Source organism: Lynx canadensis, chromosome A3 (assembly GCF_007474595.2).
Source record: "Lynx canadensis isolate LIC74 chromosome A3, mLynCan4.pri.v2, whole genome shotgun sequence".
Classification (NCBI taxonomy): Eukaryota; Metazoa; Chordata; class Mammalia; order Carnivora; family Felidae; genus Lynx; species Lynx canadensis.
In genome coordinates, this window is record NC_044305.1 from 116,950,666 (window position 1) to 116,975,946 (window position 25,281).

A 25,281-nucleotide genomic window follows, 5' to 3' on the forward strand; every position below is an offset into this window, starting at 1 on the left:
AAAAATAAACACTGTTTTGTTTTGGAAGCTTGATTTTTATTTCTAAACTTGTCTTAGAATATTAAAATATTTAGTATGCCTTTCCTATAATGGCAAGGATTTAGCTTAAATGAAATAGTACACTTATGATAATAAAATGTTTAAAAATCATACCATTTCTAAGGCTCTCCGTATGCTGATAGTATAGTGTCTACAGGAACCTTACAAAGCTAGTACTTCTTTGTTGATGACATTATATCACAACTACAGAATCCTTAATCTTTAATGATTTAACATGATTTCTAGAATCTGTTGTCAATTTGAACGATTTAAACAATTTATATTTCTCAGCTCTACAATTATGAGAAGTCAAGTCAATAACACAAATATTTTATATTTATTTACAGTAGGCAAGAATAATTTTTGAAGTCTTTTAGGCAACCTTTGATTAAGCAAAATTATCCTACAATACTTGCTCATAAGAAGTACCTCCAAAACAATTTACATTTTAAAAGAATTCCTACTATATAGTATCAGGTACATGTTCCTATTGTAATTACCTCATGGTAGAATTTAGATATTAACCTTTTCTGTTAAGATCTTGGTCACCTTATCTATTCCAGCTCGGCCACAGTGTTTGGAACTCAGTGTATCCTTTTAGTTCCTAGTCTTATTCACTTGTTCATTCATACATTTACTAAATAAACAGGTTTATTGTAAAAGGACATATGTGTAGTTTGTGGTGTTTCCCATCAGAAGTCTCTAATTTTAGAGATAGGTTTGAAAATAAGCAGAACAGGATTTTGGAAGTGTCCTGGAAAAAGACTGTCCAAACCAAGGTAGTTCAATAATCTGACTTCTTTAAAAAATCATTTAAAAGTTTTATTCATTTATTGAGAGAGAGAGAGAGAGAGAGAGAGAGAGAGAGAGAGAGAGAGAGAATATCCCATGTAGGCTCTCCACCACCAAGCACAGAGCCTGATATGAGGCTCAGACTCATGAACCGTGAGATCATGACCTGAGCTGACGTTGGGTGCTTAAGTGACTGAGCCACCAGGTGCCCCCATCATCTATTTTTGAAAGATCTATGAAGGGAAATATATTGCTAAAAAAATTGATTATTAGTGGGTATCTTATTAGGAAACTTAGCAACTCTGCACTGTTATCTAGTAGAAAACTTCTATTAATTAGCTAAATCATAAACACAGTATTTACCAAATCTTTGCAAAAGCAAAGGATTTGGGGACTTGACTTCATTTCAACTGAGTTAGGAAATTCTGGTAGGAAGAAGACCTGTCATATACAACATATGCAGAAAATGAGAAACCAATCATCTTTGTTTATCCACAGATCACATAGAAAAGTAGTCAAGTGTCATAGGGAGCAAAGCCCTCCCAAAAAGGGAAGTACTGTGGCACTGCATCTACTTAACAAACTTTCTTTTAACAGACAAAGAAAAAAGGAATCTTTAAAAGTATTACACTTAGAAATTTCAAATACTTTTAGTACTTTCAAAAGTAAACAGAAAAGATTTATAAAAATGTCTTTCACTGAATGTATTTACCAGTCATATTTTAAAGAGCATGAGGACTTGACATATCAAATCATTAAAATAAGCTTTTGCTAATTAATTCATTTATTCAAACACTAAGTGCACACTGCAGTATGTAAGTTTATAAGGCAATGGATATTTGGGGCTCCTGGGTGGCTTAGTCAATTAAGGGTCTCACTCTAGACTTTGGCTCAGGTCATGATCTCATGGTTCGTGAGTTTGAGCCCTGTGTCAGGCTCTGTGCTTGGGATATTCTTTCTTTCTCTCTCTTTCTCTCTCTCTCTCTCTCTCTCTCCCCCCACCCCACCTGTGCCTCCCCTGCATGCGTGCGCACGCACTCTCAAAATAAACATTAAAACAACAACAACAACAAAGCAATGGGTATTTAAAAGTCAACAAATCACAATCCCCTCCTTGAAGAGTACAGAATATAGTAGTGGTGGTGGACATTAAAAAAAAAAAAAAAAAGTAAACCTAAATAAACTTTATATTTTAAAAATAAGTATGTATTTTTATAATGAAAGCTCAAAGACACACAAAAGGAGATAGAGTTCAATAAACTCTCATTCTCACCATCCTTATTCAATAATTACCAGGATTCTGCTACATTTGTTTCATTTACTCTCCCTTTTTTCTCTGATGTATTTTACTTTTTTTTAGTAATCTCTACACCCAACGTGGGGCTTGAACTCACAACCAAGATAGAGGTGCACGCTCCTTTGACCGAGCCAGCCAGGCACCCCAATGCTGATGTATTTTCAAGCCAATCCTAGACATGTCATCTTGCTTCTATATAGTTGGGTATGTATTTCTAAAAAATGGACATCCTTCTTACATAGTAACGTTATTATCCTAAGATTTAAACAATGAACAATGACTCCTTGATATCTAACACCCAGTCTATAACTGAATTTTTCCAAGTGTCTCAAAAGTATCCTTTAATACTATGGTCATTTGATTGTTATCTAAAATACATATAAACATATTAAAATGGGATCAAGTATTTCTAGAAAGCTTCAGACAAGTGCCAAAAATTCTGCCAGCATTGTAGTATACTGCAAAATATAAATTAGTTTGAAACACCCTCCTAGAGGGTGAGAAAGGGTTAACAAATCATTAGATTGTTAATTGTGAGATCAAGGTATATAGGCTTCATCTCTCCTACACTACTTTCCTTATATAATTAGTTTTAGATCTTCGTTTCCTCAAAAACAAAAAAAGCAGACCTGTGTAAATAAATATTAAAATGTTCAAAAGTTTTAGATTTCATACCTGATGAGCTCGACAAATCAAATCTAAATCATGACGATTCAGAAATTTACTGACTACATCAGCTCCAAAAGTGAAGGAAACACCACGATCATTTTCTCCCCAGCCTTGCACATCCTTATCTGGGTCAGACCACAGCAAATCACAGAGCAAACCTTTAAAGAATAAAAACACAACAATGAAAAAAATAAAACAAAGTTTATAAAGTATATCTGTATCACATTTCTTCTCATGCCCTCTTACCCTCTAATAAAGAGTAACAATCACTTGCTTCCTAGTACCCCAACCTATTGAATTTAGCCACTCTTTGCTATCCCACCCATATAATTTTGCCTGGCTGAAAGTAGCACTTCCCAACTCTTCCCACATACAAGAAATATGTGCATGGCACACTCTAAGCACACAATATATGGAAAAGGCCGTTCCTTCTATAGTTACTCCATATGAACAAGCAATTGACCCAGCAGCATTTCCTGACTAGAGAGGCTACTTATACTATTTTTGGGGGCCAATCTATTAAATTAATCCATTTTATTTATCCCTAAGCCTAAACACACTAAAGCTTTCAAAAAAATCTTTATATTTGGTAGGGGTAGTATCCCCACTTAATGCTTTTCTCCAGGATTAACTTGGTTACTTTCACATATATATTTCTGAATCAGTTAGTATAATTCTATGAACCCAACTGAGATTTCACTGGAATTGTACCTGATCTAATGATCAATTTGAGGGAAGAAAACATTTTCTATAAAAGCCTGGAGGATTTAAATGAAATATGGATGAACAAAATGAAAACGGATCCTTGGCTTCAGTGTCAGGCATAAGAAAAGAAGTCAGAGCTAAAAATATTTGAGTATCTTCATCATACTCATAGTAGTATAAATCTTAGGAGGGACTCAAACCACCTTGGGAATGTCAAGTGAGAAGACCAGTAAATGAACTCTGAGGAAGCAAACATTTAATATGCAGGCAGAGAAAGGAGAAAGGGGAATGAGCAAAAAGTACTGAGAAGGAATAGTCAAAATAAAAGGAAGAGATTAGAACAGTAGAGATCTCCTGAAAGGGGTAAGAATTATCTAGAAGTAGGAAATGGTTAAGATTCAAGTACAATGAACAAGTAGAGCAGGATAAAAACCAAAAAATGCCTACCTTTTTATAGACTCTTTGGATCTTAAGAGTAGGAAATGTACTTAGTAACCATCTTGTCCAACCCTACTTGATGAATAAACAACTCCCCTTTACAAAATTACCAATATGGAAAAAGACAGTCTCTTCAACAGTGTTCGGAAAACTGGAAAACAGTATGCAGAAGAATGAAACTGGACCACTTTCTTTTACCATACACAAAAATAAATTCAAAATGGATGAAAGACCTAAATGTGAGACAGGAAACCACCAAAATCCTAGAGAACACAGGCAAGCAACCTCTCTGACCTCAGCTGCAGCAACTTCTTACTAAACACGTCACCAGAGGCAAAGGGAACAAAAGCAAAAATGAACCACTGGACTTCATCAACATAAAAAGCACAGCAAATAAACAATCAACGAAACTAAAAGGCAACCTTCAGAATGGGAGAAGATACATGAAAATGACGTATCAGATAAAGGGCCAGTATCCAAAACCTATAAAGAACTTATCAAACACCAAAACAACAATCCAGTTAAGAAATGGGCAGAAGACATGAATCGACATTTTTCCAAAGACATACAGATGGCGGACACATGAAAAGATGTTCAACATCACTTATCATGAGGGAAATACAAATTAAAACCACAATGAGATACCACCTCACACCTGTCAGAATGGCTAACATTAACAATACTGGAAACAACAGGTGTTGGCGAAGATGTGGAGAAAGAGGATCTCTTTTGCACTGCTGGTGGGAATGCAAACTGGTGGAACCACTCTGGAAAACAGTATGAAGGTTCCTCAGAAAGTCAGAAATAGAACTACCCTAAGATCCAGCAGTTGCACTACCATTTACCCAAAGGACACAAAAATACAGATTCAAAAGGATACATGCATCCCAGTGTTTAAAGCAGCATTATCAATAATAGCCAAAGTATGGAAAGAGCCCAAATATCCATCAATTGATGAATGGATAAAGATGTGGTGTGTATACACATACACACACACGAATATTACTCAACCACAGAAAAAACCAGAACCTTGCCATTTGCAATGACATGGATTGAGTTAGAGTATACATGCTAAGGTGAAGTAAGTCAGAGAAAGACAAATACCATATGATTCCACTCATATGTGGAATTCAGAGACAAGTGGATAGGTGATGGGCTAGATGGGTGATGGGTATTAAGGAGGGCACTTGCTGTGATGAGCACTGGATGCTGTATGTAAGTGATGAATCACTGAATTCTAATTCTGAAACCAATACTGTACTGTAACTGGAATTTAAATAAAAATTTGAGAAGAAAAAAATTACCAATAAACAATCCTCTCATCAGTAAGCTAAAACATCTTTTTTTATTTACATGACATACTTAATATATCAAGATTTTCTAGACCCCTGTGGCACTCTAGGCAATCCTCATTTCGAAAATATTCAAGTTGTTGAGAACTGATGAATACAACATATAAAGGGTGGGTCTGATTACACAAATGATGGGACAACGAATCCAACAACATAAATTCGTTAAAAAAAAAAAAAGTCTGGTAGAAACTGAGAAAGGACAGTTTTGCTTATGTTAATGCTTTTAATGGTAAGACAGTGTGATATCATAAAAATACATTTAGTTTTTGTTCCTATTCCCAGCATACAGCTCCTAAAACCTTTGGAATTTCCTGAGTGACAGAGGTATCTTTTTATTTTTTAATGTTTAGTTATTTTTGAGAGAGAGAGAGACCACAGGCATGCACGCGTGGAGAAGAGGCAGAGAGAGGGAGACAGAATGTGAAGCAGGCTCTGAGTTGTCAGCGCACAGCCTGAAGCAGGACTTGAACTCACAAACCATGAGATCGTGACCTGAGCCAGTCGGATGCTTAACCAACAGAGCCACCCAGACGACCGGACAGGAGTATCTTTTATTATTCATAAGGAGCCCCTTTCCATCACACCTGAGTGTATGCTAATGAAGTGATCCAGATCCCCTAAAGCACTTCACAATGAGGCAAGTCAACAGCAAGACTAAACATATGATTAGACGACTGGAACTTTCAGCTGTCCCCTCTCTCTGGAGAGGTGGGCTGGAAATTGAGCTCTATAAAAACTCTTGAACAACTGGACTTGGGAAGCTTACAGTTGTTGAACACACTGATGACAAAGGGTGTGGAAGTTGTTCCCCAACCGGTATCTCCTAGTTCCTGAGTTGTATCCCTTTATGATAAGCTGATAAATACAAGTAAAGCATCTGAGGAAGTGGTTGTGGGAATCCCAGAATTGTGGCTGGGCAGTAGTGTGGGGGCAGTCTTGTGAAATGAAGCCCTTAACCTGTGGAGTCATGGCTAACTTCAGGAATTAGTGTAATTAAATGTTAGACACGTAAGTGTTGGAGAATGGGTTGTGATGTGGAAAAACCATGAACACTGTGTCAGAAAATGCCACCAAAAAAGGTATTGATGTTTTAAGCAAACAGTGAACAGAAAAGGAGAATTTTACTGCATTCAATTCACAGATTATCACAGCATTTTATTTTTTTGTTAAAAAAATTTTTTTAATGTTTGTTTATTTTTGAGAGAGAGGGAGGGAGACAGAGTGTGAGTGGGGGTAGTGGCAAAGACAGGGGGAGACACAGAATCTGAAGCAGGTTCCAGGCTCTGAGCTGTCAGCACAGAGCCCAACATGGAGCTCAAAGTCACAAACTGCAAGATCATGACTCGAGCTGAAGTCGGACACTTAACCGAGTGAGGCACCCAGGTGCCCCATCATAGCATTTTAAGAATATAAATGCCATGATTGGTACACATCTTAGTACATACACTGGCACTCAACTATGAATAATTACCACTAAAAGCCAACAGAAAAGTTAGGCCACTGTGTCCAGAATTTATTTATAAAATTACATGAGGCTCACTTGTTAATCAACAGAGCAATTTATCCTCAAGTGGAACTTAATTTGCTTTTGTTTTGACTTGCTTCACTTACCTAAGAGTTATTCTGAACATCTGAACAGTTAACTTTCATTATTCTTTCACAAATTTTTCACAAACTCACCATGTATCTCTACAGCTTTCTAAGCTCTACAAATGTGAAATATAGAAGATGCAAAAAAATACCAGAAAACTAAATGGTAATTTTTAAAAGGCAACTGTATCCTTAGCTAAGAAAAATTATTATTTTTTAAAGATTTTATTTAAGCAATCTCTATGCCCAAAGTGGGGTTCAAACTCACAACCCAAGACCAAGCGTCACATACTCCATGGACTGAGCCAGCTAGGCACCCCAAGAAAAACTATTTTAATTAAAAAACTTTTGGAGCACTTGGGTGGCTCAGTCAGTTTAAGCTTCTGACTTCGGCTCAGATCATGATCTCACAGTTTGTGAGTTCGAGCTCCACGTCAAGCTCTGTGCTGACAGCCCTGAATCTGGAGCCTGCACTGGATTCTGTGTCTCCCTCTCTCTCTGCCCCTCCCCAGCTTGTGTTGTTTCTTTCAAAAAATAAATATTAAAAAATTTTTTATAACTTTTGATTAATTTTTTAAAAATCCTAAAAAAACTTTTTTTTTTTTTTTAACAAAAATAAATGTTTATTCATTCTTGAGAGAGGGAACAAGACTGGGGGAGGAGCAGAGAGAGAGGGGGACAGAGGATCTGAAATGGGCTCTGCGCTGACAGCAGGGTGCATGATGTGGAGCTTGAACTCAGGAACCGTGAGATCATGACCTCAGCAGAAGTCAGACACTCAACGAATGAGCTACTCAGGCATGCCCCCCTCCCCCCCATCCCCCCCCCCCGGCCAATTTATTTATTTATTTTTAACTAGGCTCCACTCCCAACATTGGACTTGAACTCATGACTCTAACATCAAGAGTCGCATGCCCTAACAACTGAGCCAGCTAGACACCTCTGTTTGACTAATTTTTAACAAGTCCTTGAAGGACATAATCAATGTTGATATGAATGAAGGAATTTAGAATGACAGGAAGATAAAGGGAATCAGTTAACAAGATCTTCTGTGATAAATAAGTTTGAAAGAACCATACTACAGTTAAATATGAAACTTAAAAGTATTGCACCTTGGGAAGTAAGTAGTGGGAAATAAAATATATTACTGCAAGTAATCTGTAGTTAGCTTACTATTGAAAAAGCTTTATTATTTATTACATAAACCAATCTTCAACTAAATATATAGTTAAGTTCAAATATGTCAACATTTTACATAAAACAACTAATTAAACTTCTCTATATACTCAACCTGTATCAGGGACATCAGTGGGTCTCATAATTCTCCGAATCTGCTCCATAGACTGCAGGTCTGGTGACAGTCCTATAAATAAAAGATGGTCAGAGTAATGACATCTAAACAATTTTCACTTAAATAAAGCAACATTTAATCAAAGTAGATTCACTATCTGAAATTAAAAATATGTAATGTGTTCCTTTTAATGTTATCTTCAATATACAGAGTTAGAAATCTTACCATTCTTTCTTTCCAACCATTCTCTGCCTTTCTCCAGGAATATACCCAATTCCAATCCTTCTGACCACTTTTGTCACTTCTCACCACCTAATCTTAAAGATGTTTACTTCCAAGTTTAAGTGCCTCACTGTCCTGTAAGACCTTCCTACATCTCTCTGCAACATGCTCATTATCTTCGTAAAGTGTAATTGTTGATCACAAGGATAAGAAAAAGCACATGAAAACACTTCACAATCTTTAGTACATAAACTATTATTTTTCTTTTATGGATAATCCAAGTACCAACACATAACTTCTTAATTTCTACTTTTAAGTATACTAATGTGCAAGAACTACAATTTCCTAAATGTTTAGGATCTACTATAAAATACTTCAATTAATATAGTAACATGTTCTATCAGAGAATAAATCCTTTTTTAATGTTTATTTATTTTGAGAGAGAGAGAGGGAGCCCATGTGTTCCCACATGTTGGGGAGGGACAGAGAGAGAGAATTCCAAGCAAGCTTCACACTGTCGTCATGGAGCCTGATGCAGGGCTCAAAGTCACAGACCATGAGATCATTACCTGAGCCGAAATCAAGAATCGGGATGCTTAACTGACTGAGCCACCCAGGCGCTCCAAGAATAAATCGCTTTTTACCTCAGGCCTAGACAAGTACATCTATCTTTTCAGCATTTTTCACTTTAATTCTTCCTGCATATTAATAAATAATAATTATAAATAATATTTATATAACTATATAAAACACTAATTTTCTTACAGTATTTTTACTATATTATTTCCATGTACAAAAACCCAATATGGTTATTAAACCATTCAACAAACTACTTTGCTCAGTATTCAAATCTCTATAATCTGATACTCATTATTCCCTATGTGCTTGACATTCTAGTTAGGCTAGTGCTCACACATTCCTTTAACTAGACAAATAAAAAAGACCATCTCAAATTCTTTACACCTCTTCAAAGTCTACTCCATCCTTCTAACTCAGGCTTCCATAAACATGTGTCCAACAATTCTCTCCCTTTCCAGACTGCATAAAAACTATTGCTTCTACAAGTGCTTTGACATAATTAAATCCTTTTCATTAGTCAGTATCTGTTTTGAAATATACTTTATTTTATCTTAACTTTTTGGAAACATGTATTTTATCAATAGGTTTTTAATTTCTTAAGACAGCCAGATAATATACAATCTATATATTTTCATGGCACCTATTCCTGCTTATTTTAAAAGTTATACAGAATAAATTATTCTATCAAAAATTATCTTTAGGATGAAAATGGACATATTACATACAGCCTAGAACTCCTGATATGTGGGACTAATAAACCCAATTTCATTTGGATTCTAATGAAAGGTATTTAATATTGGCAGGAAAGTAATCATGATCCTCTCATTTTGACTGACAGTAGTGGTATCTTTCTATCAAAAATGAAGCAAAGGGAATACGTTATTTCAAATAAAACTCTGGTTATCCTCCTCACATGTGAAATTCTTTAAAGATAAGTACTCAACTAAACATTCATTTTGTATAAACCTTCATAAATTTCTAGTTATTAAAAGAGATTTTAGCCATGTTCAGAACAGTTTTAATAATTTGACCTTTTACACAAGCACAGCTATATTTTTCCACAGTGTTCATCCTAGTTACTGTAGGTCTTTTCCAAACAATGGAATGACAGTGAGAAAAACCCATAAAGCAAATTTACTAGTCTACCTCCATGACAACAGAAGATCTTCTCATCCACAATGGCAGCTATAGGCAGACAGTTAAAACAATCGGTGAAGGTCTTCCACAATTTAATATTAAACCTTCGTTTGCCTATAAAAAGAACAAGCAAATAGAAGAAATAAATCTAAAACTGTTTTCATTTGTTATCTCATAGCCACAGGATTATAATTTCAACTTTATTCTTTATACCACACTTTGTTTTTTCTGTAATGAGTGCTTCTTGTATATTTTTAAAAAGGTAATAAATTTAATGAACATTCAACACCTTCCATAAAGTTAAAAAAACTTGAAAGATTGTGCTAGGTATTTTACGGAACACATATATCAAATCCTTTTGTCTTTTAAGATCACTATAATATAGTCACTTTGAAATAGTCTAACAGACTACTAGTTTATCTGTTCCATTCAATGTGTACATTAGTTGAATACCTAGCCAAATAAGTAAGCAAAAGTGAAAGGGGTACCTCTGGAGATTGTCCATTTTAACTCTAATGCATTGAGTAACACAGCATAAATTTACTGCCAAGAAAGGACAATTTCCAAATGCTTCAATGGTATTCACTTTTGAGTGAATTACAACTTGGCACTACATAAAGTATAAATAGAGACACGAAGGCTATAATTTTCCTATAGTCTAGCATAAAGAGCTACGACAAGAGAAATCTCAAGTGTATGTTCACCTTTTTAGAGTTACTTGATCTTCCTGAATTTGGCAAGAAGTTGCAAGAACTAACGCTGGGGAGCGATGAAAGACACAGCACTAATTTCCTATGCTTTTATGCCATAACCTGCCTCTCTGTTTAAAAGTATAACTCAAAGCAGTTTTTACAAGCTGCTCTCATGTACATTAGCTCAACTGATGTCATTTCTATAAACCTTGAGGATACTCAAGCCCATATTTTATTCTTTAAAAACACACCTCTATTCCTCATATAGCTTTAGAAAAGTGGTTATAGTTAGACATACTACAATCTGCTTCCTGTCTACTGGTCTGATTTGAACAGTTGAAACCATACATTACACCTTAGAAGTAAAAATGCCACGTAAAATCAGATGTAGAATCATTCCTAGTAGAACGCAGCTCCACGAGACTAGAGATGATCTGTCTTGTGCGCTGCTGCATTCCTAGTGTGTAGAGTAGTGCCTGGTATACACACTTCCTCTTGTCAAATTATACAAACCAAGAAGATAGGAGTTTGAATAGGAGTCTACCATATTTAAGGAAGGAAAAAACCAAAAATAGATTCCAATGGAGAATTCACCACCAAAAAACAATAAATTCAATTTGAAAATCGTTGTATTTGGTTCTAAATTGTAATTAACCAAACGTGTTCTTTCCCATACTCTAACAAAAGCAAAAGACCAATTCAAATGTAGTAATTTAGTAATTACACTTGGAAACATTACTACAAAACAGGAAATCAGTGATTTCTTACCAAAGAAAAAGAGTACAGTAAAATATACCTGAGTAGTTGCTATCCTCATCTTTCATTTTATAGGCACAAATTAAAATTCTAATAATAAACTTAGAAAAAATTTCATAGAACTTCTCAATATTTTTCCTTCTTTATCTCAAAGTTTATTTATTTTGAGGAAGAGAGAGAGGGAGAAAGAGAGCACTGCACGTGTGCCGGGGAGGGACAGAATCCCAAGTGGGTTCTGCACTAACAGCATGGATGTGGGGCTCAAATTCCCGAAAGGTGAGATCATGATCTGAGCAGACACTGAGTTGGCAGCTTAACCAACTGAGCCACCCAGGCGCCCTACTACTTGTGAATATTTCTTGTGACACAGGGCCAATGAAAATTTCCATCTTATCGCAAGAATGCTGAGAGCTAAAATCTTAATAGATACTAGAAAAACAGAGGCTATTATCTATAGTGACCTCTGTTTCACGTGGATATTTTGCCAAATGAACTGATTAATTACAAGAGGCCCTTTCAGCTGAGTAAGGTGCAGTCAACCTGAAATACCATGATCTTAAGAGATCCCAAAGAACTAGTTTAATTGGTAACATGTTTCCTGGTTTCAGGTTTTTCTTCCATGAAAGATTATTCTTGGTCCTATGCCTGATAAATTATATTAAAAAAAAAATGAATCAAAAGAAATCTTTTGAACAGGAAAATTATATTAGGGAGTATTAGGGAATTTTCCCATTAATAAAAGGTAAATTTTTATTTTTACTTACATTCATCATAGAATCCATAAATGCGATTGATGCTAGCACACTCATGGTTTCCTCTTAAGAGAAAGAAGTTCTCTGGATATTTTATTTTATAAGCCAATAGCAAACAAATGGTTTCCAAAGACTGCTTTCCTCTATCCACATAATCTCCTAAGAAAAGATAGTTGGCTTCTGGTGGGAAACCTCCATATTCAAATAATCGCAGTAAATCTGTATACTGTCCATGAATATCTCCTGAAAATAGAAAAAGACAATTTTAGAGCATTTGGTTACTGTGGGAAGCAGCTTCAAATGATTCCCAATGTTTACACCCGTGTGTAATCCTCTCCCCTTGAATGTGGGCTGGAGCTGGTGACTCGCTTCTAACAAACAGGAGACAGAAAAAGTGGGATGGACTGTCACTTCTGAAATTAGGTTACAAAAGATCACGAGTTCCAATCTGCTTGTACTCTCTTGCCATCTCTCATTCTTGATGCTGAAGCCAGCTGCCTTATGGAGAAGCACACATGGCAAAGAACTGAAGGAGGCCTCTGGCCAAACACTTATTAGGAACCGAGCTCTCAGTCCATTGGCCCTTAAGGAACTGAATCCTTTCATCATTGAGCCTTGAGATGAATGTAGTCCCAGATCACACCTAGATCGCAACCTTGTGAGAGACCCAAAACCAGAGGATCCAGCTAAGCTGTGCCTGGATTCCTGACTCATAGAAACAGTGCAGTGATAAATTCATACTGTTTTAAGCCATAAAGTTTTGGAGTAATCTGTTATATAACAGATAACTACTACAGTTACTCTTATTATCTGGTAGTTTAACATTACTTTGTTATACCCAAGAGTGAGACAGCCAGAATTTAGAAATATTTAGTATAATTAATTTCTATTACCCTCCAATTATTTCTGTATCAAAGCATTTTAAAGAGTATCTTGCAGAGAATTGGAATCATTTTAAAATGTTACAAGTAACTACATTTGCTTCATTTAAATTCATAGAAGAGACTGATCATTTCCACAAAATTCTTCTTTTTCAGATTTTAAGTCCTCTCTACACCCAACTTGGGACTCGAACTCACAACTCTGAGATTAAGAGTTGCATGCTCTACCAACTGAGCCAGCCAGGCTCTACTCCACAAAATATCATATTACCTCTTACTGAAAGGTGATATTCTAAGCAAATTAATTTATTCAACAAACATTTACTTAGCTAATATCTTTTATTTGCTAGATACTGTACCAAGAAGCACCAAGCACACGACTTAATAAACACAAGAAAGAGGAAAAAAAAGTAAAGAACACACTAAGCATCTGCAGATTACAAGGTATGAATGTGGATCACTAAGAAACATACAGGACAGTGAAAATTTTTACATATAAAAATAGTCCTTGACTGAGCAAAAGATGATGATTAAGTCCATCATCAAAGTCCATGTAAAGCTATGTCATAGACACAAACAGCCACTACCAGTTATCAAACCAAAAGCCAATGATAATTATACCACTTCCCACTGTTACGTGAACTATAAAAAACGCTTTTTGTACAACAATTTTTCTGGCTAAAACAATGTGATCACTCAACCTAAGGTTGTAAATTTTTGTTTTTGGCCAGAAGCCACTATAACACCATGGATATTGCCATATTGCCACCCAAACTTTAGTTTGTAACTGGTACACCAAAATACCCATTTCTCTACATCCTTGACAACACTGGATTATCAGTTTTTGACTTTTTTTCCGACATGTCTAGAGTTTAGGATTTGTTTTTAAATTGTATTTCACTGATTACTAGTGAGGCTGAGGATCTTACATTTATTGACCCTTTGAATTTCTTCTAAAATCTGCCTTAAAAAAAAAGATCTTTCTATTGTATTGTCTGTCTTGTTTCTAAGAACTAAAAACTGTGAATAGCAATCTTATTATCTGATGTATATTAAAAATATTGTCTGTAACTTACTATTTTATGAAAGTTTTAATTTTTATATTTTGTTATCAAACCTATCAATCTCTCTTATACAAAAATTTTTAAATGTTTTCTCTAGATCACCTTCAATTTAATTAGGGGAGGAAAACTGGTATTCAAAATAGACTATTTCCAACTTTACCCGATTACATACCACAAATTTTCAGCGGTGCTTCCAATTCCAAAAGAATAGGCTGGCTGAGAAAGATCTCCCGAGACTTAATACATAAGCCTCGAACTTCTGCTTCAGTCATCTGCACAATCTTTCCTGGACGACATCCTCGTACTGTTAGACAATGAATAAAATGGTCAGTTTTTAAAAATGTATCTATAAAATAAATAATCCTTAAAAAAAAAAAAGTCATGCCCATATTTTGAAGGTCCAGAAAGTCACACAGACAGCAAACTACCAGATACCCTGTAGTGTTCTATGGCTAACAGTAAGGTTATTCCAGTGATCTTTGCCTTTCTATCTTAATGTTGCTGGTTTCTAATGATGCTCCTCAAGGCTGCTGCCACAGAAATGCAGTCCCTTGTGCTTTCCAGTGGCCAACCTTGCAGCCCAAGAGACCTGAACGATTTTAGGAACAGCACCTTTGAGGATAGCCTACTCTCTCAGTAAAGTCTTGCGTTTAGGAAAAGGCCAAAATAGCATCATTAAGAACCAGTGGCTATGAAGAAAGGGAAATGAAACAAAAAATGGCTGTCAGTAGGTGATTTAGTTTCACACACGTCCTTGGAAAATTATGAACAGTCTTAAGAATTTTAACAATCCCCACCCTCCAACGTCTAATCAAAACAAAATTTAAAAGGTTCCAGATAGCTATTAAATTTTAATGTGTTATTATGTCACACAAGGGCACTATATGAAAAACTCTAAAAGCTATTTATATGGAGGAAAGCATTTTTCCTATGAATGAACAATAAAATCTATCAACTAATAAGTAACTTCTGGAACAGAGTAGGGAGGAATGGTACATGAGGAGTTCTTATTTGCCCTATTGAACTGAACTTGAAATCATTTCCTCTCATTACCTTCTCCATTGGCTCTTTCTCTCTAAATATACTGCTTGCTCCCATTTAATCTTAACTGAAAAAACATTTATTTTTTAAAAAATATTATTTATTGTCAAGTTAGCTAACATACAGCATATATAGTATACTCTTGGTTTCGGGGGGTAGATTCCTGTGATTCATCACTTACATACAGCACCCAGTGCTCATCCCAACAAGTGCCCTCCTCAATGCCTGTCACCCATTTTCTCCTCTCTCCTGCCCCCTCCCCTATCAACCCTCAGTTTGTTCTCTGTATTTAAGAGTCTCTTATGGGTTTGCCTCCCTCTCTGCTTAAAACTAATTTTCCCCCTCCCTTCCCCTTATGGTCTTCTATTAAGTTTCTCAAATTCCACCTATGAGTGAAAACATCGTATGTGTCTTTCTCTGACTGACTTATTTCACTTAGCAGAATACCCTCCAATTCCATCCACGTTGTTGCAAATGGCAGGATTTCATTCCCTTTTTTTTTTTTTTTTTGCCAAGTATTCATTCTGTATATACAAACCACATCTTCTTTATCCATTCATCAGTTGATGTACATTTGGGCTCTTTCCATGATTTGTCTACTGTTGAAAGAGCTGCTATAAAAATTGGGGTACAAGTGCCCTTATGAATCAGCACTCCTCTGGCCTTCGGATAAATTGCTAGTAGTCTTATTGCTGGGTTGTAGGGAAGTTCTATTTTTAATTTTTTGAGGAATCTCCACACTGTTTTCCAGAGTGGCTGCACCAGTTTGCATTCCCATCAACAGAGCAAAGGCTGAGAAGGTATTTAAAAAAAGAAAGCAGACTGTATCTCTACATATCCCTACTATTTCCCATTTACAATTAAGTCCACACATTTCTTGTTAAAGACTATGTTTCTTTTGTCAGGTTCAGAGGTTAAAAAAAAAAAAAAGGCCCCCACATGCAAAAGTCAATCCATGTATACATAACATTAATATAGTAATATCTAAGTAACAGAAAAGACAGACTCTGTTGAAATGTGCTTTAGTAAATATGACTGTTAATAAGATCACCCCTGAAATTCAAAACATCATCAGAACTGCTTTTATTATAGGAACTTTATCATAGCTTCTACATTAGTACTAGCTCAGAATCATCAATTACCTACTTCCCATGGATATGTGGATTTTTCTAAGACCAAAAAGGGCATCTTACTTGTACTTTCCAGTAAGTATCTACAATACTAGTTTAGATGCAATTCTCTGTAAAATTCTTAATCTTGGCATTAAGTCTTAACTGTATGGGAAATGATATTTGCAAAATACAGTTTTACCATCAGTGCATCAAGTACCTGTCTACTTTCTTGAAGGGAAAAAGTTATTTTTCTTGAAGGATTAAAGATCTCTTGTTGCTTTCAGATGACAAATACTCACCTAAAAATAATTATTTAAAGATAACAGCAATGGACAACACAAACAAAAGTTGGCTCTTAGAAAAGTTCTACAATTTTTTGTTATGATTCTGTAGTAATAAAACACTTTAAGTTACCAACACTTGGTTGTAACTTGATGACAATCATTAAAACTAGTGTGTGTCACTCTGACATGTCAATTTAAAGCGTCTAAATTACAGTGGTGAATATTTTATCTCATATTTGTTTTATTTTCTCTGTAAATTATGTTTAATTTTGACCTCCCAAGTAATTTAGGTTACACTACGGTGTACTTTGACTAATATTTTTACAAAGCTAAAAACGCTTCAATTTATAAGTCATGCTAATCCATAAAACTAAAAATTTACCAAAACAAAAACACACATGAAATTTCGTTGATTTTTAAGGTGCATGGTTTTCCCCAATTAATTTTTAAGTTCAGAAATACTTTGCAATCAATAATTTCTTACAATTTTAATTGGCAGTTGCTTTTTGCCTCTTACTGGCATATAAAACAATGGAGCATTGCGTAATCAAATCACTTCTAAAAGTTGATGAAATGCAGTTAGAGAAACTAAACGTTCTTCTAAAGGTTAAGCATTTGACAAATGACCAAATCTTAGGAATAAATTATCCAAATATTTGGAAAAAAATGATAGGTGGCTCAGGGCAATTCCAGCTGTCTTGTCAATTCAAAAGTCCTGCTCCCTCATGTACTCCCGCAAGTATGTACACCCAAATATCCAAGAGCATTTCAAACTTCTCAGTCATCTGAAAACAGGGAGTAAAACAAGGCAACCTGTTAACAAAGAGGAACTAGTTCACTGCCACAATATCCATGAGGGGTTCCAGAATTTGGGTATATGAGCTTAGATACAAGCACCTAGCTAGATTATGAAGATACTAAAAATCTGCACAATTTATAACTCATTAGGTGCAAAGCAATTTCACATCAATCATCTCATTTAATCCTTTTGATGTCCCAAGAATTAGAAAGGGAAGCTATTATCCACACTATACAACAGAAAAATTTAAAAACTTGAAAATCAGGGAGCCCAGGTTTATAAAACTAGAATGAGTAAAAAGCAGCAGAGAAGAATTTAGAACCAGTCTTCTAACTCAACACACTCCCCCCTCTACTACCACAAAAAAATTCTTAGTCAAAAGTTTCCCAGAAAAAAATTTAGCAGCCAATAATTGTAAACCAGGTAAATATGCCATTATAGGAAATATCTACCATGCTGTTGCTGTTTAGAAAATATTTTGAGGTATCATACATATAAAGTACACTAACATTATGGGCATTTACTCAATAAATTTAAAAATTTTAATGTTTATTTCTTATTGAGGTTGGGGGGAGGGGCAGAGAGAGGGAGTCACAGAATCCAAAGCAGACTCTAGGCTCTGAGGTGTCAGCACAGAGACCAGATGCAGGGCTTGAACTCACCAGCTGTGAGATCATGACCTGAGCCGAAGTGAGAGGCTTAACCAACTGAGCCACCCAGGTGCCCCAAATTTTAACTATGTATACACCTAAGTAATCACATTCACATCAAGATACAGAATACTTCCAGCAATCCTGAAGGCTCCCTTATACCCTTAACCATTCAATAATAATGCCGAAGGTTACTATTTTTATTTCTTTCAGTATGATTAATCTGACTCGTTATTGAATTCTGGATAAATAGAAATATACAGTATACATACTCTTTTGCTCATTCTTCTGTGAAATCTATCCATGTTACTGTGTTCAGCAATGTTTATCTCCTCTAAACATATTTCCTTATGTTTCCTTCTAGACGCTTTACTATTTTAGCCTATCTCATTCAATAATCCATTGATTTAGCACTATTTATTGTAAAGACCATCCTTTCTCCACAGAACTGCAGGGGGAGATGTGTAGAAAAATCAGGTTGACCATACATGAGTGGATCCATTTATGGACACTCCATATAGTCCATTAATCTGTTTATTTTTACAGCAGTACTACATTGTCTTAATTACCGTAGCTTTTTTTTTTTTTAATTTTTTTTTCAACGTTTATTTATTTTTTTGGGGACAGAGAGAGACAGAGCATGAACGGGGGAGGGGCAGAGAGAGAGGGAGACACAGAATTGGAAACAGGCTCCAGGCTCTGAGCCATCAGCCCAGGGCCCGACGCGGGGCTCGAACTCACGGACCGCGAGATCGTGACCTGGCTGAAGTCGGATGCTTAACCGACTGCGCCACCCAGGCGCCCCAATTACTGTAGCTTTTTAAAAGAAACTTTATTTTGAGAGAGACAGAGCGTGCGCGCACCATATGTGTGCGTGTGAACAACTGGGAGAGGGTGAAGAGAGAGAGAATCCCAAGCAGGCTCCACGCTCAGCATGGTGATGGTGGTGGTGGGGGCTCAACTTCACCACCATGAGATCACCTGAGTTGACCTGAACCCATATCAAGATTTGGATGTTTAACGGACTGAGTCACCCAGACGCCCCTACCGTTGTTTTTTTTTATAAAGTTATCTCATAATATAAGCATTCCAACTTTGTTAAGATTGCCTTTGCTAACCTAGGTCTTTTTGCATTTTCAAATATGTTTTAAAATTGGCTTGTCTATTTCTCCTCACCCTCAGCTTGTGGGAGTTTTAACTGGGAATTAATATATCCAGGGAGAATTTACCTTAGTAATTTTGAGTCTTCCATAAACATTGGTATCTCTTTCAGTTGTCATGTGTTTCTTTCACCAATGTTTTGTAGTGTTTAAGGGGCAGTCCTGCACATTTTCATTAAACTGAATTGAAGGGGTGCTGCTTTGTAAATGTGTTTTATTTCATTTTCTAATTATTTGATGTTAAGCGTAATTGATTTATGAATAGTGACTTTGATTCCTAGTCTAACAGTTTGAAGATCCCTTCGGATTTACCAAGTATACAACCATATCATCTGTGAAGACTTTTACTACTTCTTTCCCAATCGTTGTATCTTTTATTTTTCTTCTTCATTGAATTGACTAGGACCTCCAAGACAATGCTGAAGAAAAGTGTGCTAAAGGTTTTCCTTGTCCTGTTCCTGAACTAAGAGAAAAAAAAGCATTCAATATTTCTCACCATTATGATAGCTATAGTTTTGTACATACTCAGTTTGCTAAGAATTTTTATCATGAAGGATGTTAAAATTAATCAAATACTGTATCTCATCCATTGAGATAATAATCCCCCTCCACCTTATTCTGTTAATATGATTTATATCGATTGAGTGTTCCTTGGATTCCTAGAATAAACCCCACCACATTATGACATTTATCTTTCTTATTCAATTTGCTAATAATTTGCTCATGATTTCTGTGGCTATATTCATGAGCGATACTGGTCGGTAATTGCCTTTCTTTGATAGTTGTCAGATTTAAGTATTAGGGTTGTGCTGGCTTCAAAGAACAAGTTGGGAAGTGTTCTCTCTTTTTCTGCTTTCAACAAAATTGGCCTAATTTCTTCTTTTTTAAATATTTAAGTCACCAGCAAAACCAAATGGGCTTGGAATTTTTTTTGAGAAGTATTCCAACTACAAATTCATTTTCTTTAACATATATAAAACTATTCAGATTTTCTATTCCTTTTTATCAGTATTGTCAAGATTAGTTTTTCATCTAAATTATAAAAGTTATTAGCACTAAGTTATTTATAAAATCTTAACTTCCTTTAAAATACATATACATAACTTTTCTCTGACCCATTTAAGAACAGACTGTATTCTGGGTGGCTTAGTTGGTTAAGTGTTCAACTCTTCATTTCAGCTCAGGTCACGATTTCGTAGTTGTGAGACAGAGCTCCGCATCGGGTTCTGTGTTGACAGCATGGAGCCTGCTTGGGATTCTCTCTCTCTCTCTTTCTCTCTGCCCTTCCCCACCCTCAAAATAAATAAACTTAAAAAAAAAAAAGATAGCACAGTATAAATTATCAGATCCAGGGAATTTAACAGATATAAATCTTTAATGTGAAGAATATACTACAATTTTAATAATTGTCTCAATCATGTCCTTTATAGCACATTCTTCTCCTCTAGTACAGAATCCCAGCCAGGATTACATTATTGCTTTTGTTTGTTCCATCTTATTAGTCTCCATTACTAGTCACATCTCCTGTATCTTTTTTGATGATCTGTTTTCTATTTCTTACATTATCAGTCTTTCTTGGGATTATCAATTTTATTAATCTTACCAACAATTTCTTTTTTAAACAATTTTAATTCACTTTATTTTTCTTGTATAAAACTATATTGTGGCCGTAGCTGGAGCCTGAGCCCTCTGCATGGAAACTGTGGTGTGGGTCTTTACGAAATGGTCAGTGAATTCTTGATAGGAGATTTGGTGAACACAGTCTCTTTCCAAAGGTCAGGGATGAGATAACTGTTAAATCTTGGAAATGGCATCAGAAGTGGCCTTGGCGAAGTTGCCCAGGGTGGCAGTGCAGCCCCTGGCCAAGGTGTAGCAATCATCAATACCAGCCATCACCAGTAGCTTCTTGGGCACGGGCTGAGACAATGCCAGTGCCTCTGGAAGCAGGGATGAGGAGCACCAGCACAAAGCCACAACAGCCAGTCACCTTGCATGGGACAGTATGGGCTTGCCAATCTTGTTTCCCCAGTAGACTCACTGCCTGGGGACGAGAAACTTGGCCAGAATGATGGCTCCATGGATGGCAGTGGCTACCTCCTTGGAGCACTTAACACCCAGACCGATGTGCCCACTGTAATCTCTGATGGCAACAAATGCTTTGAACCTGGTCCACTGGCCAGCATGAATCTGCTTCTTGCACAGGTATAATCTTCAAAACCTCATTCTTGAAGGATGACCCAGGAAGAAGTCAATGATCTCAGATTCTTTTTATGGGCAGGGAGGAGACAGGTGTCCTCTAGACTTGATCTTCATGTCGCTGACCACCAGGCAGCCCAGCCTAGTGGCAGCCTTGTCCTTGGCTTTGCCTCCGTGAGCTCCACAGCTCCTGTCCTGACCCCGGCTATGGCCCTGGCCCCAGATGCTGCTGCTGAAACCTCTGTGGAAGCCGCCATGGCCTCCCATTCCAGGGCCCCTGGGCCCTCCCACAGCACTGGTGTCATCTGTTATTTGGAGTCTTCCCAGAGAAGAAGCTTCAACATTTTCATTTTAAAAAATCATACATTTGATTTCTATTTGATTTTGGCTCTCATCTTTATTATATCTTTCCTTATTCTTCTACTGTCCTGAAATAAAAATTTAATGTTCAGCCTTCCCCCTCCCCACCAATATATATTATTATATGTATTTTTAAAGCTATACATATCCCTGTAAGCATTGCTTCTTGCTGCAATTGCACAAGTTTGACATGTATTTTTATTATTATTCAGGTCAACACATTTTATAATTTTCACTGCTATTTCTTCAGTAGCAGTAAAATATGTAAAAGTACACTGCTTATTTCTAAGTATTTGAGAATTTTCTATTTACATGCTATTGATTTCTAGTTTATCATTACTGAAATCAGAGAACCTGAGATCTCATTTCTTTTAAATTTACTGAGAATTGCTTTTTGGTACTGCATATTGCATACTTTAGTAAATGTTCCATACATATTTGAAAAGTGTGTATATCCTGTAGTTGTTGAGTAAAGTGTTGTGTGTGTCACTTAGGTCAAATTTACTGTGTTGTTTAAATCTTCTAGATCCTTGATTTTTTCTTTGTTCTATTAGTTACTGAGAAAGGTACGTTAATCTATATAGTGTGGTTTTGTCTATTTTAACCTTTTGGTTCTATCAAGTTTTCCTTTTTGTGTTTTAGACCTATAATATTAGATACCTAAAAATTTTAAGATTATTGTCTCTTCCTGTGGCATTCATCCTTTTAACATTATGCAATGCCCTTCTTTACCTCTAGTGATATTTCCTGCCTTATATACTATTTCTGATGTATACAGCCAACCAGGTTTCTTCTGGTTAATGTGTATATGATGCAGTTCTCCCATTCTGGTGCTTACTCCTCTATCTTTGCCCTTAAATTTAAAATATGTTCCCTGTATACAGTATAGTTAGGTCTTCTGAACTTTGTCTTGAGTGTTTACTCCTTTCACATTTACTATAATTATGGACAAATCCTGTCATTTGCTTTGTTTGTATCACATGTTCCTCATTCCTTTATTTCTCTTTTCTTGCGTTTCTTTGGAACAATTATCTTTTATTACTCCATTTTCTCCTCTGTTATCTTTTTAGTTATATATTCTTTTTCTTTTGGTAGTTACTCTAGAAATAACAAATGCACTTTTTAGCCTTTTGTTCTACAGTTGTCATATACTGCTTCCACATAGTTTAAACCCTACAAACCATAATTGTTTTAAAAAGCATTAATTTATAATTACACACATTTATCCTTATTGTTGTTCATTTACTTCTGCAGTTCTGTGCTTTTATCTGGAATCATTTTCTTTCAATACGAACTTTACTAGAAAATTCCAGTACCAGTCTGTATCAGTAAATTTTCTCAGCTTGTTTGTGTTTTTGTTTCACTTAAATGTTTTTTAATGTTTATTTTATTTTTTTTCAACGTTTATTTATTTTTTGGGACAGAGAGAGACAGAGCATGAACGGGGGAGGGGCAGAGAGAGAGGGAGACACAGAATCGGAAACATGCTCCAGGCTCTGAGCCATCAGCCCAGAGCCCGACGCGGGGCTCGAACTCACGGACCGCGAGATCGTGACCTGGCTGAAGTCGGATGCTTAACCGACTGCGCCACCCAGGCGCCCCTTTAATGTTTATTTTTGAGAGAGAGAGAGAGAGAGAGAGAGAGAGAGAGAGAGAGAGAGAAAGAAAGACACGGACAAGAGCGTGAGTGGGGGAGGGGCAGAGAGAGAGAGACAGACAGACAGACAGAGACAAGTTAGGGGGACTGTATTATAGTCTAAATTGGAGCCTGGAGCCTCAGGCACGCTCCAGGCTCCAAGCTGTCAGCACTGAGCCCGACATGTGGCTCGAACTCAGGAACCTCAAGATCATGAAGGCATCCGTTGCCTTCTCTTCTGAAGGATATGCTCACTGGATTTAGAATTCTAGATTAGCATTCTTCCTTTTCTTTCAGCACCTTAAAAGGACAGTCTATTGTTTTCTGGCATCTGTAGTTTCAGGTGATATATCAACCATCAATGTTCTCTTGAAGGTCATGTAGTGACTTGTTTCCTCTGGTAGCTTTTAAGATTTTCTCTTTTGGGGTGCCTGGTTGGCTAAGTCAGTTAAGAGGCCAACTTCAACTCAGGTCATCATCTCATGGTTCATGAGTTTGAGCCCTACATCGGGCTCTGCGCTGACAGCTCAATTCCATGCCCCCCCCTTCTCTGTCCCTCCCCAACTCGCGTGCTATCTCTCTCTCAAAAATAAACAAACATTAAAAAGATTAAAACATAAAGATTTTCTTTTTCTTCATTTTTAGCAGTTAAGTCTACGATGGGTTTCAATATAGTTTTATTTGTATTTTTCCTTCCTGGAATCCATGGAGCTTCTTTAATCTTTTGGTATCTTTCTCCCTTTGGAGAAGTCTTGGTCAGTATTTCCTCTATCCTGTATCTCCTCTCTTTCTGGGACTCCCATTATGTATGTTAAACCTTTCCACTGTCTCCTGCTTTCTTTATTTCCCCTGTTTTTTTCTCAGCACTGCGTAATTTCTACACAACACTTTTTTCCTAGCTTTTACTACGCCGCTGTTTCTACTTGCTAGTAAGCCCAACTCTCAAATTCTCATTGTTAGTGAATGTACTTTTTTAGTTGTAAAGTTTCCAGGACTCTGATAAAATTTCCCATCATTTCTTATTTATCCTGCGCACATTAAATCAGTTATTTTAAAGTCTCTCAGTGATAACTCTAATATCTGAATAATCTGGGGATTTGTTCCCTTTTTTCCTCTGATTTCTGGTCAGTTAAGTCTATTAGCATGTCCTGTGGTCATTTCACTGAATGAAATATCTGATTATGGATGGAAATTGTATGAGCTCTAGACGACATCTTCCAGACAGCATTGTTTCCTTTCAGTGGTAAGAGTAATAATGACTTACATTTTCTTGAGGGCTGGTCTACTTCAGTTTTGCCCTCACTCTTAGGGAGTGGTCATGATGGAGTATCAATGGAAAATTTAGACTATAATACAGTCCCCCTAATTTGGCAGTCTGAACTTCAACTTTTGCCTCTCTGGCACTAGGGTGATACTGGAATCTCTGCTCAGATCTTTAGCTTTCCAGATACTGTTTTCTTCTGAGTTTCTTAGAATCTTCTCTTGTATATGTATACCTTAGAAGTCAATGACTTAAGGGTGACGTGACTGCAGATTTTGGGGTTAGAATCTATGTGGTTCTCTCCTCTTTTGGATTTAAGTTTCAACGCTTTAATGGCCTCAGACTTCCATCTCTCCTCTTGAGTCCAGGAAGACTGCCACTTTTTGTTTGGGATCTATTCCCCTATACCTCCAGGAAAAAAGCCAGAGTGATTGGTGAGCTCACTGCTGCTTCCTTTTCCTCAAGGATCAAAACCCTCAAAAATTTCCTGTGTTCATTGCTCAAGTACATACAGAAAAGGACACAA

At 36.4% G+C, this 25,281-nt stretch overlaps 1 protein-coding gene and 1 pseudogene across 1 annotated transcript in view; both read right to left on the reverse strand.

The window, feature by feature from the left end:
- PPP1CB (protein phosphatase 1 catalytic subunit beta) overlaps positions 1-25,281 on the reverse strand; it is a 43,064-nt gene that overhangs the window by 5,069 nt on the left and 12,714 nt on the right. Inside the window, exons 3-7 of the mRNA XM_030311386.2 lie at positions 14,429-14,560; positions 12,324-12,554; positions 10,121-10,225; positions 8,174-8,245; positions 2,804-2,955 (exon numbers count right to left, since the gene is read on the reverse strand). Coding sequence (XP_030167246.1) covers positions 2,804-2,955; positions 8,174-8,245; positions 10,121-10,225; positions 12,324-12,554; positions 14,429-14,560 — 692 coding nt within the window. The remainder of the gene's footprint in view (positions 1-2,803; positions 2,956-8,173; positions 8,246-10,120; positions 10,226-12,323; positions 12,555-14,428; positions 14,561-25,281) is intronic.
- On the reverse strand, positions 20,558-21,849 carry LOC115509814 (annotated as a pseudogene).